General features: G+C 42.8%; 1 protein-coding gene across 3 annotated transcripts in view; it reads right to left on the bottom strand.

Annotated features, from left to right (window-relative positions):
- The window catches only part of LOC122557096 (sodium- and chloride-dependent neutral and basic amino acid transporter B(0+)-like), a 120,303-nt gene that overhangs the window by 65,947 nt on the left and 31,874 nt on the right, over positions 1-22,482 (bottom strand). For all 3 annotated transcript variants that reach the window (XR_015758696.1, XM_087992229.1, XM_087992228.1), the window contains one exon: positions 9,664-9,817. Coding sequence is in view for 2 of the 3 variants with exons in the window: in XM_087992229.1 (XP_087848355.1) it covers positions 9,664-9,817 (154 nt within the window). In the remaining variant the exon portion in view is untranslated. The remainder of the gene's footprint in view (positions 1-9,663; positions 9,818-22,482) is intronic.

Raw genomic sequence — 22,482 nt, 5'->3', positions numbered from 1 at the left:
GTACTACTCCTGTGTAGCTTATATTGTTTTCTCAGCTCACAAGCCTCCATGGGTTGCATTGCTTGTTAGTGTAGAGAAGGGAGGTGGGCATCTTGTCACAGTAGGGAGTACTGCACAGCCAAAAGGATGCAAATGTGCCACAGTATGCTATGTAGTGTTCTATATACACCCTATCCATGCTCCTCATGATTTTAGAAACCATTCTAAGGTCACCCCAAGCTCCTATAATCTAGGGAAAAATGCCCCAGCCTATTCATGATTTGGAGGAGCCGGTGTTGGACCTGGGTAGACAAAGTTAAAAGTCACACAACACCAGGTCATAGTCCAACAGGTTTATTTGGAATCACTACCTTTCACAGTGCTGCTTCTTCATCAGATGGCTGTGAAACTGGACCAAGAGACACAGAATTTCTAGCAAAAGATTACAGTGATACAATGATGATATATTGAACAAACCTAGATTGTTAAGTTTTTCATCTTTTAAAATGGGTTTGCTGGTTTTGGTTCTTTAATATGTAAATCCCAGAACTTCTTTTCAGTCACATTTTCCAGATGACTTAAGGTTTTATAACAAAAGGTGACATCTCAGTTCAGACAATGCCTTAAAAGGTCTGTATACCAGTCTTGAGTCAGACTGGCTCTATTTCCAAAGTGGAATTTTTTCAAACATTACATGGATTGACTGCCTGCATTGACTGCCAGAGTGTCGACACAGATACCACCATTACACAAGGGGACACCACCCACCATGTACACGTCAGGCACTCATGTAACTCAGCCTACATTGTCTATCTTAAATGTTGCAGGCAAGGATGCCCCAAGGCATGGTAGATTGGCAAGGTAAAGCCGACACTACGACAATGGACGAATGGACACCGCACAACAATCACCAGGCAGGGGCATTCCCTCCAAGTCAGGGAACACTTCAGTGGTCAGGGACATACGGCCTCAGACCTTCGGGTGACCATCCTCTAAGATGGACTTCGGGACAGGCAACAATGTAAAGTGGTTGAGCAGAGGCTCATAGCCAAGTTCGGTACCCATGAGGATGACCTCAACAGGGACCTTGGGTTCATGTCACACTACAGGTGACCCCACTGCACTATACATTCTCTCTCTCACGCACACACACTCGTATATACACTCACACTTACACAGACCACCTCTCATACACAAGCTCTCTCTCATACACACAGGCATACATCCCCCCACACTCATACCCACACACGCTACTTCTCACAGGCTTATACCCCATCACACTCACACATTACCAAGTTTACACACACGCAAACACACACCCTTCTCATGTGCACTCACACACACGCGCACAACACACACACACACTCTCTCTCCTGTATGCGCACACATATAAGTTATTGGGTTGAATTTGAATTTGCAGAATTATATTTGCAGACACATTCTATTTTGCTCAAAAATGCAGAACTGGCAAGCAGTCATTGCAGGCAGTCAATCCGTGTATTTTTTTTAAATTTCATTTTGGAAATAGAACCAGTCTGAGCCAAGATTGGGATACAGACCAACTCACACCTTTAAAGCAATACCTGAGCTGAGATGTCACCTTTTGTTATAAAAGCTCGTTATTTGAAGAATGTGACTTAAAAGAAGTTCTGGGATTTGCATAATAAAGAACTGAAAACTGCAAACCCATTCTAAAAGATGAAAGACTCAATCTAAGTTTGTTCAATGTACCATTGCATCATTGTAATCTTTTGTTGTAAATTCTGCCACTTATGGTCCCGCTTCACACTCACCTGATGAAGAAACAGCACTTCGAAAGCTAGTGCTTCCAAATAAACCTGTTGGACTATAACGTGGTGTTGTGTGATTGTTAACTTTGTCCAGCCTATTCAGCCTCTCCCAATTGATCAAATCCTCCAGTCCCCAGACATTTCTGCATCCTCTCAAATTTAACAAATGACTTTCCGATAGAATGGTGACCAGAATTGGATTTAGTACAGCATTACGTAAGAGGTCTCACCAATGTCCAGATGAGTTTATCCTGATGATCAACAATGATCATCATTAGACTACACTAAGTAGCCTGACCAATGTCTTGGAGAGTCATTAAAGTACATCCCTACTCTTATATTCAATGTGCTGACCAATGAGGGTAAGTGTACCAAACGCCTCTTTCACAATCCTGTCTACCTGCGACTCTACTTTGAAGGAACTGTGAACCTGCATCCCTCTGTCTTTGCTCGGCAGCACTCTGCAGGGCCCTACCATGAACTATATAAGTGCTGTCCTGTTTGCCCTCTCCAGTTTTCTTCCATTTGCCCACAAGCCTGTATCTTGTTGACTTTGCTCTGAGCAATGTGTACAATCGCTACTTCACAACGGTAAGCAACCTCCGTCTTTGCCACCGGGCACTCTCACCATCTGTTCCCTCATTCTTACTCCCTCCTGTACATAACGTCAAAATCACCATTTTCCTTCGCCTTTCAGTCCTCAACAAGTTAGTCCAGACTCTGCACCTGAACCCTTTGACACCACTCGCAGGACTTTACCCTGTTTGGACTACATTACGCATGCTGTCGTTGGACATCCCGCGCTTGCGCAGAACTGTCCAGCAGCTTGGTTGTCTGCGAAGCCTCATGGGAGTTGTAGTTCTGACGTGCGTTCGCGCTGCACAGCAGCTGGTGTCCAACGGTCAGGAGTTCGAATGGGAGCACGCGAGAGCCCACGAACGACAGTCACGTGGTGCGGCTTGTGTTGTTGGAGTGCATCTGTAAATACCGATGGGAAGGGGGCGATGGTTTATACACTCCCTCAATCAACATACTCCTCATTATATAAACTACCCCGATCCTGTCCATCAACTACTCCCAGTGATGGCTCTCCCATAGTCAAATCTGGCCGTTACTATCCTACCCCCATTGGAAAGTTACAGAGATAGCGGCTGAAATCCTTCTGCCTATCAACTATTCACACTGGGATTCCCAGTTTAGAGAGCGGCAACATCCGGGCTGTTCACACTGTGGGGAGGTTACAGCTTCTCCCCACGTCTGCATGAGTTCCCGTTGGGTGCTCTGGTTTCCTCCTGAAAGAAATGGGGAAGTGTGTTGTTTTCGCAAAAAAAGTAGTGATAATAAGCTTAAGTATAGTGCTGATAAATGGAGTGTGAAGGGCAGCTGCAGACAATGATTAAATCAGCAAGAACTAGGGAAATGTATAATTGGGTACTAACTTTAGTGCATAATTATTCTAGTAAATAATTTCTTTCATCATGATAGTTTAAATAATTTAATCTCAGCAAAATAACTGAGATAGCTGAAACACATAAACTAGGCAAGAAAAGACACATTGTTAAAATGTATATTCAGGGATGGAATGTACTTATGAACAATGGAAGATGTTATAAGCAAACAGATAAAGTGAAAGGAACATCAAGATCCAAGTTTAGCAAAATCTTCCTTATGTCAGCACTTACAGAGGGAAGGGTCGCCAACTTGGGGGGGGGGAATAATAAGAGCGGATCGCAAGTTAGTTAGAGAATAAAGTTGATTGGGTAATGTAGAAGTCAGAAGAGGTGACCTCACTCAGCTCAAAAGTATAACTGTGTACTAGTTTGAATGTTCATTGCTCATTTGCTTCTGCATTTGATGCCCTTTCTTGCAAGATCATAGAATAAATTGTCTTGATTCCAGTTTTGGTTGTCTTGTCTAAATTTTATTAAATTTGTTTCTAACAGATTTGGGGGCTCGTCTGGGATCCCAAGCTCCGGTCGCGCGGCATTTTTGGGAAAATGGAGAAGGTGCACCTCACTGATTTCAGTGGTCTTTAGTTTCCCTCTTTGCCACGGCGGCTTGGGCGAACGTGATCCGGACTGAGAGACCCTGGAAACAAGACGGGCAGACGCGGCGGATTCGGTCGGGTGACTCTTGTGTGCACAAGACCCGGGTAAGAAAGGTCTTAAAAGATTTATCTGGGCGACCGGGGTAGGCAGCGGTATTTGCTGCCAGTTGGATATATCCGGGGTTCCGGGTGACCGGGGTAGTTGGTGCCAGGTGGATATATCTGGGAGATCGGCAGCAGTATTTGCTGCCAGGTGGATGTATCCAGGTATCCGTGCGACCGTGGTAGGCAGCGGTAGTTGCTGCCAGGTGGATATATCCGGGTGACTGGCAGTGGTAGTTGCTGCCAGGTGGATATATCTGGGAAACAAGGGTTCCGGGCGACCAGGGTAGGCAGCGGTAGTTGCTGCCAGGTGGATGTATCCGGGTATCCGGTCGGCCGGGGTAGGCAGCGATAGTTGCTGCCAGGTGGATATATCCGGATATTGCCGCGGGACGGGAGCGCTGAAACGACCAGTTAACTCTGTGCGCAGATCAAGGTAAAGAAAATGGACCTATTAAGTATTGCCTTGGTGTTCAGGGACATACGAGAAGTACAGGGAATTGGCAACATATAAAATAAAGTATTTAATTGGCTAGATTAATCTGATGAATAAGGTGCCTACCTGATTCGACTACCCAGCCTTAGACCGGTTGTTAAGAGGGGAAATCCCCCACGCAAAGGTCAGGACCCTGAAGTGGGTGTGGAAGAAGGTGACATTGGACCTCAGTAAGGTTAATTAAATTACATAAAGAAATGGCCGAGTATTAAAATGGGAAATGAGAATAGTTGTTTAATTGTCGAAGGAGACATCAGAGGGACGTCTGAGGACCACATCCCAAGGGACAGTCCTTTAGGAAAAATGTTAAGAGATTGGAAGTACAATCCTCGGACGCGAGGAAAGGATAAAAAACAAATGGTAAAATGTCAATGAAAAACAGCCTTACAGTCAGGAGGAATCAGATTATGCTTCGTGTCAGAAGGGCTAGTAGCTGAAGGGCTACTGAGGGTACACTTCGTAACTTATAGCCAGACATCCAGAAAAATATTCAAAAGCTAGAGGAGTCGTTGTGGGAAGCTCAAAGTGTCTGTGAGATACGGTGTCTGTGTGTGTGTCTGTGTGTGAGAGAGAGAGAGAGAGAAAAGCTATACAGCTAACAGAAAGTTTAACCCTTTGTGATTTGGTTTGAATGCACATTTGATTGTTGGTGATTGAATGTGTGTGCTTTGTTCCTTGGAGCTTGAGATCTAGAACTGTTTTGAATCTGATTTCTATTATGGAAATTTTAACATGATTTCTTTTAAGGTTAAGGATTTTACAGATTATGAAATAAAATGTTAACTCTTGCTCTTTTTACAGGTCATGACTGCCTTACTCTTTTATTCTTACATAAAAGCGATTTATGGAGGTCAGTTGAAGTCTCAGTTCAACATTAGATTGTAATAAATCAAAAAAAATCCTATGGTTAAAATCGGTGACCTTGGATTCGACCATTATTCATGCATTAGAAGTTTTTTTTTAAACTTGAATAGACAAATCCTTTTTGAGGCACCTCTGGTTATTTCACGACCTATAGCATTGTAATTGAGCAATGACTGGTCAGGACTACTTAAGAAAACTAATTTTGGATTTAAATCAAGGGACTAAAACCAGGTAATTATAGTGGATTTCAAAGTTGGGAACTGTATGCATTTTACATTTTAAATATTAAACACTGAATAAATGAATTTATAATATATAAATATATAAATATATCTTTACAAGTAAGATTCCAAAATGTATAGTTAGGAACAGGCTTTAAAGTTAGACAAGCATAAATTGATAAATTGTGTTTGAGATTACAGGGAGCAAGAAATATTGCAATATTTCTTTTTTTTAAAAAAAAACAAGGTCTAAACAAAACATTGGGTGATGAGGAATGGCCATGAGGTGGCCCTAAAGCTGTTAAGTTGGTTAAATCGGCTCAGCAATTGATCTGGCAACGTAACATGAGAAGCAGAAACAGAGGGCAAAAATAATGATAGCCACGGTTGATGAGGTAATAAAGAAAAGGACAAACCAAAAGGAGAAGGAAACCGGAATGGTGCGGATAGCATGTTGAAAATAAAGGGAGGAGAAAGGATCAGGGAGGAGATGTTAAGGGGTTTGGTAAACAGGAACAAGGATCAAAGTGGAAATCCCCACAGGCGGGATGTTATTACTGTGGAAAGACAGGTCACTTTAAGAGAGAGTGTCCAGATCCGAAAAAGGAAGTAAAGGCAGTGCCGTTTATGAACCTTGATGATAAATAGGGGATTCCTTCCCCCGGGGACCCACCAGGAACCCTTGATAAATTTAAAGGTGGGACATTACAAAGAGGACGTAGTTTTCCCAGTCGATATGGGGGCAGCAAAGTCATCCTTAAATTTTAAGCCCAAGGGAGTGGGAATGAAAAAGTTAATTGGATTATGGCAACAGTTTTGTGATGAGAGGCACGAAGAATTAGTTTTGCACTCATGACGAGATATTGCCACCAAATTGGGGATTAAATTAACTGCAAATGGTGCTATGGAATCTGTTGAGGTTCTTAAAAATGAATGTGCTCGAGCAAAACAATTACAGAAACAGAATGAGAAGTCACAAGTGACTGGTAAACAAACAGAACTGCACGATTACAGTTGTTAAAATGTTTTAGTCACTTGTTGCATTTCCACCCAGAATTATATAATATATATAATTAATAATTAATATTTATAATCAATTGTGTTAGCCTGAATCAATATTAATTGGCAGGATTCCTTCACACATTCTCAGTGACCTGTCATATTGATTCATGGTTAATTTAAAACATGACTGCATTAATTCATTGTTAATTAAAGAATGGAAAGCTACATAACTGGCCAGAGTGTGTGCAGACATTGGCAGCAACAGCCTTATTGGTAGAGGAGAGTCGGAAACTTACTTTTGGGGGATCCTTAAGAGTCAGCACCCCACATCAGGTATGGACCATACTAAATCAGAAAGCAGGACGATGGCTCACAGACTCTAGGATCTTGAAATATGAGACAATCTTAATAGAGCAGAATGACCTTGTGTTAGTCACAGACAGTTGCTTGAATCCAGCTGCATTTCTGTGGCGGGGAGAGGGGATGACCCTTGGCAATCCAGAACATGACTGCCTTGATATTACTGAATATCAGACTAATGTGCGAATGGACTTAAGAGAAATACCGTTGCATGCGGGAGCTCAGTTGTTTATCGGTGGGTCCTTCCGGATGATTAAGGGTAAAAGACACGATGGATATGCTGTAATAGACGGGATAGAGGGAAGCATTATCGAGGCTGAAAGACTGCCTAACGGCTGGTCAGGCCAAACTTGTGAACTCTATGCCATAGAAAGAGCTCTCAGAACCTTAGAAAACAAAAAAAAGGAAACGGTATGTACAGACTCCAAATATGCGTTTGGAGTGGTACATACCTTCGGAAAAATTTGGCAAGAAAGAGGACTGATAAATAGCAGAGGAAAAGAACTAGCTCATGAGGAATTGATGAAACAAGTGCTGGAATCCCTGTTACTCCCGAGAGAAATAGTGATAGATCATATAAACGGACATCAGAAGGGGAATGAACCGGAAGTAAGAAGAAATAGACTGGCCGATGAGGTAGCTAAAGAAGCGACCCTGAATCCACAAGGAGCAGTGATATACTCCCTAATACCTACAATTCAAGATCTTCAGGGTGCCCCGTTGTTTACTGCAAAGGAGGAAAAGGGACTAAAAGATTTAGGAGCTGCAAAGACAGCAGATGGGCATTGGATGTTACCCGAGCTGGGAGGGACCATTCCTAACACTCCTGACTACTGAGACAGCTATCCGGACTGCTGAGAAAGGGTGGCGTCATCACACTTGCGTTAAAGGTCCTGTGAACGCCCCATCGATGGAGTGTCACGCTCATCCTACAGACAACTCTCTGAAAGTTAAGCTGAGAAAGAAGAAATGAACTGAGACAAAAGACTCTTTTTAACGTTTGATGATATATATTGTTATTGATTGTAAGGGCTGCACGGACTCATCTCTCCCTGGCGCCTAAAAGCTTAAGACAGATAGACAGGATGGTGGTCAGGGATGGGCGGGTACTGGTATAGTATTGTAACGTTAATAGTATTAACTGTTCAAGGAGGCGGGAAAAATCACTTCACTTCACTATGCCAAAATTATGCTGAACAAAAGGGACTTGCCGACTGTTGGGCCTGTGCAGAGGTCCCACACCAGGGCAAATCTGGGATGCCCACCTCGGTAATACCACTCACCAAAAGAGAAGTATATGATGTACAACAATTTGACTCGGGCTCAAATGATACAAAGTGGAGATCTGACAGGAGTGAATATAACTTTGCGGGATGGTTCCCTAGACCAGCCCCGAAAACCCAGAGTGCTATCGATGGCCTTAGAGTTTCCCCACCGAAAGGAGCAGTAAATACCACCTGTTTCTGTAATCAGAATGACGCCGCATCCTTCCAATTAGGAAAATCATCGTGTGTCTACACCAGCCAAGCCACTGCCACGATTGTTCCCCTTATATTAAACGGAACATATTGGGTATGCGGCCTGAAGGCCTATCCATTTATTCCCGGGGAAAAATACATTCACGTAACCGTATGTATAGGAATGATGAAACACTGCCTCAAAGTCAGAAAGGCTGGAGTGGCTGCTGTTACCTCACTTATATAGTTTCTCACCTCAGCTTAGAAAAACATGAGCACAACCTGAGAAAGGAGGGGGGACTAAGACGTAAGGCCCGAGAGGTCTCTGAAGGAGACCGTCTGTTGTGGACACTATTCCAAACTACGGCGCTACAAGGGCAGGGGTAGAAATACAGAAACTGGCGGCTGCCCTTGAGAAGTTAATGAAACCGCCAACGTAATGGGAGAAACTCCGTCCCAAATATCGGCCATAACCACTGAAATGATTGCCACAAGACTCATTATGTTGCCATAATCCAATTAACTTTTTCGTTCCCACTCCCTTGGGCTTAAAATTTAAGGATGACCTTGCTGCCCCCATATCGACTAGGAAAACTACGTCCTCTTTGTAAGGTCCACATTTGCAGACCGAGTGGATAGGCCACGGGAAACGCAGGGATACAGGAATAAACAGTGCAGACATGATGGATCGAATGGCCTCTATCTGCACTGTCAGAATTCTCTGATTCTTTGTGAGATGCATAATTTGACATGAGCAGCAGTCATATGGAAGATCATTAATTGAATAGCAGTGTTAAGTGCATAAACACTATCATCGCAATAGGAAACAGCACTTTCATCCACAACGTAGGTTCTCAGCTATCCTCCCAAATTTACTGAACTGTTGTTAAACACAAAAGAGCACAAATAAATTAAAGTTCCTAAGAAGGTCACTGGTGCAAAAATGTTTCAAATTGAAGCCCTTTCTGAGATGCTGTCCTCAGTTCTCCTTTGTGCTCTTCACAGTCTCCAAAGGAAGTCACAATTGATATCACCTGAAATACTGAAGTAATCTACCAGTCACAATTTGCACGTCCTGAAGTCAGCAGCACTTCCGTCTTGTCAAAAAGGTCAGTTATTTTTGTACTGCCTGTTTGTGATTGTGTGTTTTTGTTAAATTGCAGACATACTGTTTTTATAATTGAAAGTTGTTCACTGTGCTAGTGTGGACTAAGGGTGGATGGTATAAACTGTTGGTGACTGCAGATTAAAATGCCCTCTCGTCCATTGAATGTTATTTGTCACGCCATTTAATTGTTGTCTTTGTACTTTTCTCTCCCCTGTATTTTGGATTTCCTGACAATACCTCCTCCATTTCTGTAAGCCAGGTACGGGAATCTCCATACATTGCCCAAACCCACAGCAGAACCGATCACTGAGAGCAAGTAGTCAGTCTTCGAGGACCAGTTACCTCGCTCTACATTCTCGTCACCTTCATGCACACGTTCACTGGTGGCAGCCTGGGAAAAACAGACGAAATAGCTGATTAAAAACAGAAATTGTTGGAAAAACTCAGCAGGTCTTGGCAGCGTGTATGTGGAGAAGCAGAATTCATGTTTTGAGTCCAGTGACCTTCTTGAATTGACCTACTTGTTGAACTTCCTTCCCACCTACCCGTCCAACCTGTCACTATCACCCTCCACCTTCATCTATCTATCGTATTCCCAGCTACCTTCCCCCAGCCCCATTACCCCCAAACCCCTCACATTCCTGATGAACAGGCTATGCTCAAAATGTCGACTCTCCTGCTCCTCGGATGCTGCCTGACCGGCTATGTTTTTCTAGCACCACACTTTTTGACTCTGATCTCTAGCATCTGCAGTTCTCACTTCGAGCGTGTGTAGTTCAGGTAATGGTGTGAGCCATTGGGTTTGTAGTGGATGGTGGCTGATTTAGCTTTGTCCACCTGTAACCCAAGCAAAATATGCAGTTTCTACCCAGTGGAGTTACAGTGTATTTGATCCCCATTTGCCAGCAATCAGTTTGTAAACTGAACCCTCAAAGAAGTTTTGTCATTCACTATAACTAAAATCCCCAAATCATCCATACCTGTTTTACTTGAGGTTACTGGTTAATGTTCTGTTAACTACTTACCATGTCCTCTGGAGCATGTGTTTGATGGTAAGTCTGAGAACCCAGATAAAGTAAATTCTCTTGATGATCCCTCTGGTGGGATTGTAATATAGGTTCCCCAATAGTAAGAGAGAAATTGAGAAACAAATATATTTCGGGAGATCTCAGATATGTGTAAGCATAATAAAGTTTATAGTAACTGGGGATTTTAATTTTTCAGCCATTGACTGAGACTACCATAGTGTTAAAGATTTGGATGGTGAAGAATTTGTCAAATATGTTCACGAATATTTTCTTTATCAATATGTGAATGCTCCTACTAGAGAAGGAGCAAAACTAAACCTTTTGAGAAATAAGGCAGGGCAGGTGAGTGAAGTAAAAGTGGAGGAACATTTTGGGTTTAGCAATCATAATTCTATTAGTTTCAAAATGGTTATGGAAAAGGATAAGCCTTCCATAAAAGTTCAAATTTGTAATTGAAGTAAGGCAAATTTTAATGGTATGAGACAAAAACGTTCAAAACAATTAATTGGAATAGACTGCTTGCAGTAAAAAGACGTCAGGGAGGTGTTCAAGAATGTGATGACGAGAGTTCAGAGATATTTTGTTCCTGTTAAAGTGAAGGGTAAGGCTGGTAAGATTAGAAACAATGGATGAATAAAAATGTTGAGGTTCTAGTTAAGAATAAAAGATAATCTTCTTTTAGACATAAACAACTTGGTTCATTTGAATCTCCTAAATCAATATCAAGAGTGTAGGGATATCCCTAAGAGAGAAATCAGGAAGGCAAAGACAGGATATGAGATAGTGTTGGCAGATAAAGGTTAAGGATAATCCAAAGAGATTCTACAAATACATTAACAGCAAGAGGGTAACCAGAGAGAGGGTAGGGCAGCAGTATAGTAAGGCAGCAGTGCAGTTCCATAATGTCACCAGAGCGTGATGCTTTATTATAGATTCTTTCATGGAATGCAGGCATAAGTGTCAAGACCAACAATTGTTATTCATCCCTCATTACCTTTGAAGTGGATTCCTGGCTAAAACTTTTTACACGCTGGTTATGAACTAGTCAGCCGCATTGTTGTAAATATCGAGTCATCTATAGGAGAGACTCAGTAAAGACAGCAAATTACCTTCCCTGAAGAACATTAGTGAGCCAGATATGTTTTTGTAACAATCAATGGTCACTGAGACTAACTTGGTAAGCGAGATCTATCAATTGAGCTTATCTAACGGAAGGGTTTGAATTCCAGAGAATTAGCCAGTTCTGTGTATTACTAGTCTAATGTCATTACCACTATCTCCCCTTAAATTACTCTCTTTTGTTTACTTTCTCTAGTTTAAAGAACATTAGTGTATACAAGGGACCTTATCAATTCCTTAAACATCGAACAGTCTTAAACTATAAACCAGATTTTGCTTTACACAATGAACAGTATAATTACTCATCTAATTTTACTTACCAAGGCCCCTGCTCATCTCATACTTGCTCCATTTCCCATTTCATAAACTAATGCTTTCCCTATGGTGTTCAGCCTTGAGTGCTTTAAAAACTCACCCATCTTATGTAATTTTTCAATCCCTTGTCAGCTTGAGGTTGAAGACAGAGAAATATAAAGGGTGAGGCATGGGGTGTAGTAGGGGGTAACATAAAAGCATCTCCTTCTCCTCTCAGGAAACTCAGTGTTTCTATTTTTCTTTCTTTTTTTTCATGAGACACAGTGAAAGACACAAGGTATACAAATCTTTATTCAATTTACACCACCAGGAAGAAAGGAAACACCCAACTGGCCAGTGACAAGCAGTGCCCTTCTTAGAAGACAATGCTGTGTGATCAAACAGTGAAGGGGAGGGTAGGGATTAAATAAATATAGAGTTGGAAGGGGAAATAATACACTCCACTCCCTGTGGTGCCCACCTCTCCCTGAACAGCTCAAGGATGTTGGTGGACACCATGTGCTCCTTCTCCAGAGAAACCCAGGCTCTGACATAACTGTGGAAGACAGGAAGGCAATCAGCCCTTACGACCCCCTCCACAGCCCGCTGACTGGACCGGGTTATGGCCAGGCTCAGGAGCAGACCCACGAGGAGGTCTTCAGACCTGCCCTCCCTCCTCCGTACTGGGTGCCCAAACGTCAGGAGCGTGGGACTGAAGTGCAACCAAAAGCAGAGGACGGGGTTTTTAAGAAAATCAAAAAGGGAGTGCAAATGCCCACACCCAATTTATACATGGTCCACGGACTCCACAGAACAAGCATTTGGGCCGGGAGTCCGTGAACCACTGCAATCTGCAGTTTCAGGGGACTGCTGCATGCAGCACCCTTCACTCCAGATCCCTGAGAGAATGGGGGAGGACTCCCGCATAGAGAGTCCTCCACTGGGGATCCCCACTGACTAACTCAGTGTTTCTGCTCTGCATCAGAGCATTCCATTCCATTAACTTGTCTTATTTATTCTATTGGGGTTCAGATCAGTCTCTTATTGAGCACTTATGCAAACCAGTTAAGTCAGAGTCATACAGAATGGAAACAGACCAGTCTATTACTTAATTGGCTAGTCTCATTTGCTGTGCAGCAGTGGTCTTAATTTGGTTGACTTGCCCTGCCATGATTGAATGGAAGAGTAGATTCAATGGGCTGAATGGCCTGATACTGCTAATATATCTTATGGTCTAATGGCCATATCTAAGAGATTAAAAATGCTAACTTTAAGTAAAGTGCCAAATTGCACACAAGTTTTGCACTTTGTGCCACAGCACCAGTTAGTGGCAAACAGTACTCACTCGTATTGAGTTACTTTCAAAAGTCATTGAAATATGATGTCTCGGAATCCTTGTTGCTTCTCCTAATTCTTGCATCATCTCCTGGACAACGTTCCAGCCTGCCACAGGAGTTGGTGCTCTGGTCTATGAAGATTTTTGAAAGGAGGTCACTCACTCTGAGGAAACAGACAGGAGACCGGCTGCAGGAAAAGAGAGAGGGGGACACAAGCTGCTGACACACTATAGAAAAATACTGAATGCATTAGGAAGAAGTAGTTTATGAACTAAATTTGCCTGATTCCAAGTACTGGTCTGAGCCAGTTGAAACCATTTTGTACTAACCAAATTCTGCTCAAAGCAAGGAAAATGAAGTAATGCAAAAGCCTATTTGACAAGGAGTAATGGGCCAGGGCTGTTAAGGTATAGGCATGCGATATATGAATGAGCCTGAGCCAATGGAGAAGAGATAGACATTTTGAAAGAGATAAGGAAAAGAATAAGAAGATGACTCTTGGCTGTGGAGTCAGGGAGAACCTCAGAGATCGGCCATTGCAGAAGTAAAGTGCCGACATCAAGAACACGATGATGACATTGAGAGAGAGAGAGTGAGGGATCAGAGTGCCTGGTCAGCGTCTGTCTTCAGCAGCATCAGCAGCTATTCTGCTCGGGTATTACCTTTTGTATACTGTGACTAGTTAGAGAGTGCCAGAGTAGCCGAGAGGGTGTACAATTAGGTTATAGCTTTTGCTTTCTGCCAACAAATGTATAAGGTACACACATGTATTGTCGAAGACAGTAATATAGTGACTTGTGAGTTACAAGAGAATTGACTTGTGTCCCATCTGTACAAGCCAGTAACGGGAGCCCACATTTGCCAGGCTCCAACATGTTTTGTCAACCCTGTATGGGCAAGAGGGTAAGTCTCTCCACTGAGTCAGTGGAAGACTCAAGTCAAACCAAATTGGCAAGAAGAGGAGCTTGGGTTTTGAGGGAACATCTCTCAGCTGAGTTAGCGGGAGACTTGAATCAGACCGAACAGGAGGTTGGGGTTAATTCGTAGCTACTAATATATGATCAATCAGGAAGGAATGGACTGCCCTGATTGGATGGGACTCCTTCAGGAATATGTAATAGGAAGTGGCTGCAGTACAAAGAGTATGCAGGTCACCCTAGAAAACCCGCTGCGGAAGGTTGCCCAAATGAAGATCTCAGACAAGAAATTTAAAACTGTACAGAAGGCAGTAGCGATCTATTGGGGGGTTTTGAGAAGATTTGTAGCTCAGGTTGAGGTTGTAGATGTAGATTTGCTCACTGAGCTGGAAGGTTTATTTCCAGACTTTTTGTCACCCTAATAGGTAACATCTTCAGTAGGCCTCAGACAAAGCACTGTACATGATTTCTGCTTTCTATTAATATGTTTGGGTTTCTTTGGGTTGGTGTTGTCATTTCCTGTGGTGATGATATTTCCTGTGGTAATGTAATTTCCTGTTCTTTTTCTCAGGGAGTGGTAGATGGGGTCTAACTCTATGTTTTTGATGATGGCATTCTGACCGGATCTCTATGCTTCTAGGAATTCTCTTGCGTGTCTCTGTTTGGCTTGTCCTAGGATGGATGTGTTGTCCCAGTCGAAGTGGTGTCCTTCCTTATCTGTATGTAAGGATACTAGTGAGAGAGGATCATGTTGTTTTGTGGCTAGTTAGTGTTCATATCCTGGTGGCTAGAGTTTTGCCTGTTTGTCCAATGTAGTGTTTCTTACAGTTCTTACGTGGTATTTTGTAAATGACATTAGTTTTTCTTGGTGTCTGTATCGGGTATTTCAAGTTCATTAGCTGCTGTTTTAGTGTGCTGGTGAGTTTGTGGGTTACCATGATCCCAAGGGGTATCATGTGTAGTCTGGCAGTCATTTCCAAGATGTCTTTGATGTAGGGGACTCGTATATCACTCCACGTGTAGTGTCTCCCACCCGTGCCCCTACTCTAACCAAAAAAAAAGACTTTATGGTGTGTTGATATGGGTCAGGCTTTTCTATTTCTTCTGTACTGTGTGATTGGTTAAAATTTACTTTGGTTTGTTGTTATTTAACTACTAGATAGTTATTTGAAAAAGACCATAGCAGAGAAGTGTTAGAAATGATTTAACTCCTAAGTTTATATACAGTAATTCACTAAGTAGAGATGGCTTGGCAGGTGATGTACTGTAGCTGTATGAATTGGGAGCTGCCTGATCCCATCATGTACGGCAGTGACCACATCTGCAGCAAGTGTTGGTTGCCGCAAGAACTCCGGCTCAGAGTTGATGATCTGGAATCTGAGCTTCAAACACTGTGGCACATCTGAGAGGGGCAGATTTACCTGGATGCTTTGTTTCAGGAGGCAGTCACACCTGGTAGATAAAGTAATTTAAATTCAGTCAATGGTCAGTGTCAACAGGATGTGATTGGAAGTGAGGCAAGTAGGAGGATCCTGAGTTCAGGAAAGGAGGACTCTCAGCTTTTGACCTTATCCAACAGACACGAAATTCTTGCTCCCTGTATGGATGAGGAAAAGGGCTGCGGGGAGGATGACCATGGCACCATGGCGTAGAAGGCCATTCAAGAGGGGGGAGAAAAAAGATAAGTGGTAGTTATAGGGGATTCTATAATTAGGGAGACAGATAGTATCCTTTGAAAGCCAGATGATGTGTTGCCTACCTGGTTCCAGGGTCCAGGACATCTCTGACTGGCTTGCAAGCATATTGAAGCGGGAGGAGGAGGATCCAATTGTTGTGGTCCATGTTGGGACTAACAACATTAAGCATGCTAGGATGGAGGACCTGTTTGGAGATTATCAAGCACTAGGATCGAAATTAAGGAACAGGTGCTCAAGGGTCATAATCTCTGGATTACTGCCCGAGGCACATGCAAATTGACTGAGGGATAAGAAAATTAGGGAAGTAAATACATGCCTAAGGGAGTGGTGTGAGAAAAAGAGGTTCCATTTCATGGGGTATTAGCATCAGTTTTCAAACCTGAGGGATCTGTACCAATGGGAGGGTCCCTACTTGTTCCAGCAAAAAAAGATAAATAGGGTCATCACTAGGACTTTTAAACTAGTGAGGTCGGGGTGGGGGGGGGAGGGAAAGGGAAAGGGAGTATGATGGTAAATATGAAGGTAAACAGCAGGTTAGCACATGTGCTGATAGGCGTAGTCGAGAGGCCACCAAATAATATCAAATTGGGGCAGGCAATAAACAAAGTAATAAGTAATGCCTGTAAAAATGGTACTGCAATTATCAAGGGGGATTTTAATTGACATATAGATTGGTCAAACCAGCTCAGTGAGTGTAGCCTTGAGGACGAGTTCGTTGAGTGTATCTGCAATTGTTTTCTGGAACAGTATGTAATGAAACAGACGAAGAGAGCAAGCTATCCTAGATCTGGTCCTGTGTATTGAGACAGGAATAATTAATGACCTCATAGTTAGGGATCTTCTTGGAAGGAGTGATCATAGTATGGTTTAATTTAAAATACAGATGGGGTGTGTGAAGATCAAATCCAATGCCAGGATCCTCTACCTGAACAAGGGGGACTATAATAGAAGAGGGAGGACTTGGATAAAGTAGACTGGAAACAAAGATTTTATGGTGGCACAGTTGATGAGTAGTGGAGGACTTTGAAAGAATTTTTCAAAGTGCTCAGCAAAAATGTATTCTAGTGAAAAGGAAGGACTGTAAGAAAAGGGGTAATCTGCCATGGGTGTCTTCGGAAATAAGGGAGGCTATCCAGTTGAAAGAGAAGTCATACAAAGTGGCCAAAGACAGCATGAAAAAAGAAGATTGGGAAAACTTTAAAGGTCAACAGAAAGCCACAGAAAGAGCCATAAAGAAAAGTAAGTTTGAAGATGAGAAAAAAACTAGCACAGAATATAGAGACAGTTAGCAAAAGTTTCTATGAATGTATAAAATGAAAGAGTGGTTAAAGTAAACTTTGGTCCCTTCGAGGATGAGAATGGGGTATTTAGTCATGGGAGGTGATGAAATGGCAGAGGCATGAACAGATATTTTGTATCGGTCTTCATAGTAGAGGACACTAATAATATGTCAATAATTGACAAAGAGATGAATGCATGCGAGGGCGTGGAAAGAATCATTATTACAGAAGAGGTAGTGTTGGGCAAGCTAATGGAGTTAAGGATAGGTAAGTCTCCTGGCTCAGATGGAATGCATCCCAAGGTACTAAAAAGAGATGGCGGGAGAAAATACCAGGTGCACTGGCGGTAATATTCCAAAATTCGCTGGACTCTGGAGCAGTCCCAGCAGATTGGAAAACAGAAAATGTGACGCCACTGTTTAAAAAGGGAGATAGACAAAAGATGGGGAATTATAGACCGGTTAGCTTAACCTCTCGTGGGGAAGATGCTTGAGTCTATTAGTAAGGAAGAAATAGCAGAGCATCTCGATAGAACTTGTCCCATTGAACAGACACAGCATGGAATCATGAAGGGCAGGTCATGCTTGACAAATCCTTTGGAATTCTGTGAAGACATTACGAGCAAGGTGGACAATGGGGACCCACTGGATGTGGTGTACCTAGATTTACAAAAGGCCTTCGACAAGGTGCCGCATAAGAGGCTGCTGCATAAGACAAGGTAATAGAGGTAAAGTATTTAGCATGGATAGAGGATTGGTTGACTAACAGGAAGCAAAGCATGGGGATAAATGAGTGCTATTCTGGCTGGCAATCAGTGACCAGTGGTGTGCCTCAGGGATCAGTGTTGGGACTGCAATTATTTACAATTTATATAGATGGTTTGGAGTTGGGGACCATGTTTAGGGTGTCAGATTTGCAGATTACACTAAGATGAGTTGCAGAGCAAAATGTGCAGAGGATTGTGAAACTTTGCAGAGAACATAGATACATTGAGTGAGTGGGTAAAGATCTGGCAGATGGAATTTTAATAAATGTGATGTCATACATTTTGGTAGAAGTAACAGTAAAAAGAATTATTACTTGAGTGGTAAAAAGTTGCAGCATGCTGCTATGCAGAGGGAGCTGGGTGTCCTTGTGCATGTATCACAAGGTTGGTCTGCAGGTCCTGCAGATATTAAGAAGGCAAATGGAATTTTGTCTTTCATTGCTAAAGGGATTGCATTTAAGAGCAGGGAGGTTATGTTGTACAACCTGTACAAGGTGCTAATGAGGCCACACCTGGAGTACTGCGTGCAGTTTTGGTTTCCTTACTTGAGGAAGGATGTAATGGCAATGGAAGGGATGCAGAGGAGGTTGATTCTGGAGTTGGGGTGGGGGTTGGCTTATGAGGGGAGACTGAGTAGATTGGGATTGTATTCATTGGAATTCAGGAGAATGAGGAGGGGATTTTATAGAAACATGTAAAATTATGAAGGGAATAGATAAGATAGAAGTAGAGAGCATGCTTCCACTGGCAGGTGAAGTGAGGACTAGAGGGCATAGCCTCAAGATTAGAGGGAGCGGGTTTAGGACTGAATTCAGATGGAACTCCTTCACCCAGAGGGTTGTTAATCTATGGAATTCCTTGCCCAGTGAAGTAGTTGATGCTAGTTCAGTAAATGTTTTTGAAGCTGTTAGGTTTTTTTGAACAATAAAGGAATTAAGGGATGTGGAAAGAGCAAGGCTAAGTGGATCTGAGTCCACAAAAAGATCAGCTGTGATCTTATTGAATGGTGGAGCAGGCTCAAAGAGTCTGATGGCCTACTCCTGCTCCTAGTTATTATGTTCTTATGTTATGAGGCGCTAACAAAGTGCTATCAAAGGAAAGGTGATCACCCCACCATGTTCACGGCACACCTTTGGGCGGTGTTTCAGGGTTTCTATGGCACATAGGAAGCATCTGGAACCGCTTAGGAACCGATGGGCTGAGAACACTGGTATTGAAGAGTCAAGGAGGGTATTAGAACAGTTTGATTCCATTGATAACATGCATACAGAGGTCTGGGTGATCAGGAAGATGGTTAGAGCATGGGAAAAGGAAAACAAAATTACACAAGGCCTCTCGGGTGAGGATGATGTCCGTCAAAGATCAGGCAACAGCCTGGAGAAATGAAGGGGATGGCCCTGCTCAGAAGGAAGACACTGGGAAGAAGAAGATATACAGGTAGAGGAACCATCTCAGGAACAGGGCACGTTCAAAGCAGGGCATCCAAGTGCTGTAACTGTGGCCAAGATGGACATTTCACCAAAGAAATGCCCGAACCAGAGACATGAGAATGCAGGCTGGATGGCAGGCCAGCCCCTACCCATGGAAGGACTGAACAGACCCAACCTTCAATGTGATATGATGGAGATATTACCATCTCTTCGGGATGTACTCAGAACTTTAGTGATGGTCGCAGGTCTCTCAGTCATGGGTGTGTGATGTGCGGTGGGATAAAACAGGGAGACCCATAGTGAATAGTAGGATCGGAGATCACCCTTTTAGGTTCCTTTGGGACACTGGGGGATCCCGAAACACTGTTCATATTACCCAGATCAATGATGCAGATTGGAAAATTCAAAGTAAAATCATTCTAAGCGGATTTATGGGGCATTCACAATTGGGACATGTGAAGGTACTGTTGGAAGTCAGTGTGGGAGGAGTAGTATTAAAGCATTCAGTGGTCCTTATTAAATTATCTCAAGAACAAAAACATGTTTTAGGGAGCAACTATGTGGTCAAAGTGGAACTCTGTTTTGATCCCGTTAATTGCATGATTTGCCAGTAGTGTAAACTGCACACTCATCCCAGTGGGGTTTTTCAGGATAGGATATGCACGGTCAGGGAAATGTCGATAAAACAGGGGAGATGAGTGACAGTTATGAAGTGCAACGAATCATTGTATGGCACTCAGCAGTATTTGCCCGACAAATAAATGACTGCGGGAGAATAGCCAAGAGTGTGTTTATATAGGGTCCAGACACCGAAGCAGTGTGGTTTTCTGAAACAGGCAGAAGAAGAGGTAGGGAAAGTGATACAGAGTTTGCTGCAACAAAGGATACTGAGACCTGTAGCTTCCACTAACAACTCACCTATTTGGCCAATTACGAAACCAGACAGTAGCTGGCAAATAGTGATAGACAGCCAAACATTGAACAAGGCCACCCCGTTTAGAGCCTCCACCATAGCAACTAACCCAGAGATCGTAGTCAAGCAAAATGGGTCACCGTTTTGGACGTAAGTAATGTGTTTTGGTCAATTCCACTGGAGAAAGAGTACCAATATAAATCTGCATTTACTTTCCAAGACCAGCAATATCCATTGACTGCCCTGCCACAGTGATTTCCTAATTCCCCGTCCATTTTTCAACAAGGTCTAAGGGAAGGTAAAAGATTCTCAAGACATTAATGTTTAGTGTAGACAACTTGCTTCTACAAACCGAAACTGAAAAGGAACACTATCAGCTGCTAATTGAAGTACTGCAATTGTTGCATGAGTTGGGCCTGAAAGTGAACCCTAAGAAAGCGCAGGTATGAAGCAGGACATTACTTATCTGGGAATGATTCTGTCATCGGGGAAAAGAGAAATGGACGAAGCGATCAGCAGATTCCCTGTTCTGTGGGATGTCAAAGGGTTGAGATCCTTCCAAGGCTTAGTGGAGTCTTGCAGAGACCACATTGACCACAAAACCAGCCCCGCTATTTAGTTATTAAAATAGATTGTGGCGTGCGAGTGGAAAATGGAACACAGACAAACCATTGCAGCTCTAAAGCAAGCACTATCTGCCATGCCTGTTCTGAAAATCCCAAATCCAACTGAGCTGTTTTCATTGGAGGTAGCCACCATAGGTACCACCCTTTTCACAGGTTCTGTTACAGGAGACGCAAAGGAAGTTAAGATCGGGAGCAGACAACTCACACACACTGTCACTGGTCGAGCAGAGTACACAGTATGTGAAAAATTTGTTGGCTGTTTCTGGGCAGTGCAGCATTTTATCTACATAGTACGACTGAACCCACTTACAATTACTAACAGAACATACCTCAGCACAGCGACTATTAGACAGAAGGATTAAAGATGGTTCAGTTAGCTGAAACAGAATCGCTCGATGGACACTGTTGCTACAGGAAAGGAATATCACCTCTGAAAGGGGTAAAAACCATCACTATGTTAGCAGACAACTTCACACACCAGGGACGAAAACACAAGTGTCAATTGACAGCAGTAAATGATCCCAAGGGCCCATTTGTATCAAAACAATTGGAGGGGGTAAGACGGGGCCTGAAAACAGAGAGGCAAAAGAGATAATCCATCAACGGACCAAACACACTAAAATAATTAGAACTCTTCCTGATAAAGCAAAGGAGTTGTTGCAGGACCCCGGGTTGTGGGACAGTTTCTGGAATAGGGGATCCAATGTTCAAATACATCTGTGGATCAGAATTCTGTCACATCTTGCTGTGGTAGTGAGTCTATGTGCATTAATAGTTGTCATACCCAATGTATGTCAGCTTAGGAGGTAGACAAATGAAATTGTGCAGAGATCTGAGGTTGACCCTGTCATGAAACAGAAGGAATATTATGAAAACACTGAATTAAGTTATATACACATTATTTCTTCATACTTGTATTGCATGTTCTCTTTATATTATTATATTTTTCTTTCGTGTTCTGTTTATGTTATTTTCTCTATTTTGCTATAACAATATTACACAACACATACAACACATTCTTTGTGGGATACTGACAATTCCAGGAGTGGTCCACAGAAAGAGACACAAAATGATCCTAAAATAAGTTGCTTTGGATAAAAAGGGGAGAGATGTTAGCCAGTGGCTGCAGGAAAAGAGAGAGAGGGATACAAGCTGCCTACACACTGCAGAATTACTGGTGTGTAGGAAGAAGCGGCTTGTGAACTAAAATGGCCTGTGTCCAGGTAATGGTGTGAAGTTGAAACTGGTTTATACTAGCTAAGTTCTCTGGAAAGATGAAGTAATGCCAAAGGAAGATAAAGTAATGCAAAAACCTTAATTGGACAAGCTGCCCAAGTCGTGGGCCAGAGCCAATAAGGTAAAGGCATATGATAAGCCTGAGCCAATGGCGCAGAGACAGACATTTCGAAAGGAAAGAAATAAGAAGACGACTCTTGGATGTGGAGCCAGTGAAAACTGCAGAGACTGACCATCACAGCAGTGAACCCTATGTCAAAAACACGGTGCCAACATTGACAGAGAGGCGGGGAAAGAAGCACCTGGCCAGCGTCAGCCCTTGTCATCATCAGCAGCTATCCTGCTTGGGTATTAGCTTTTATATTTTGTGACTACTCAAGGAGTATCAGAGGACCCTAGTGAGTTACAAACAA

The sequence above is a fragment of the Chiloscyllium plagiosum genome, unplaced genomic scaffold, assembly GCF_037043375.1.
Source record: "Chiloscyllium plagiosum isolate Xiang-an unplaced genomic scaffold, Cpla_swu_hap1 HiC_scaffold_11, whole genome shotgun sequence".
In the NCBI taxonomy this organism is placed as follows: domain Eukaryota; kingdom Metazoa; phylum Chordata; class Chondrichthyes; order Orectolobiformes; family Hemiscylliidae; genus Chiloscyllium; species Chiloscyllium plagiosum.
Note: the sequence above shows the minus strand (reverse complement) of the source record. Positions and strands in the feature narration are given on the sequence as shown.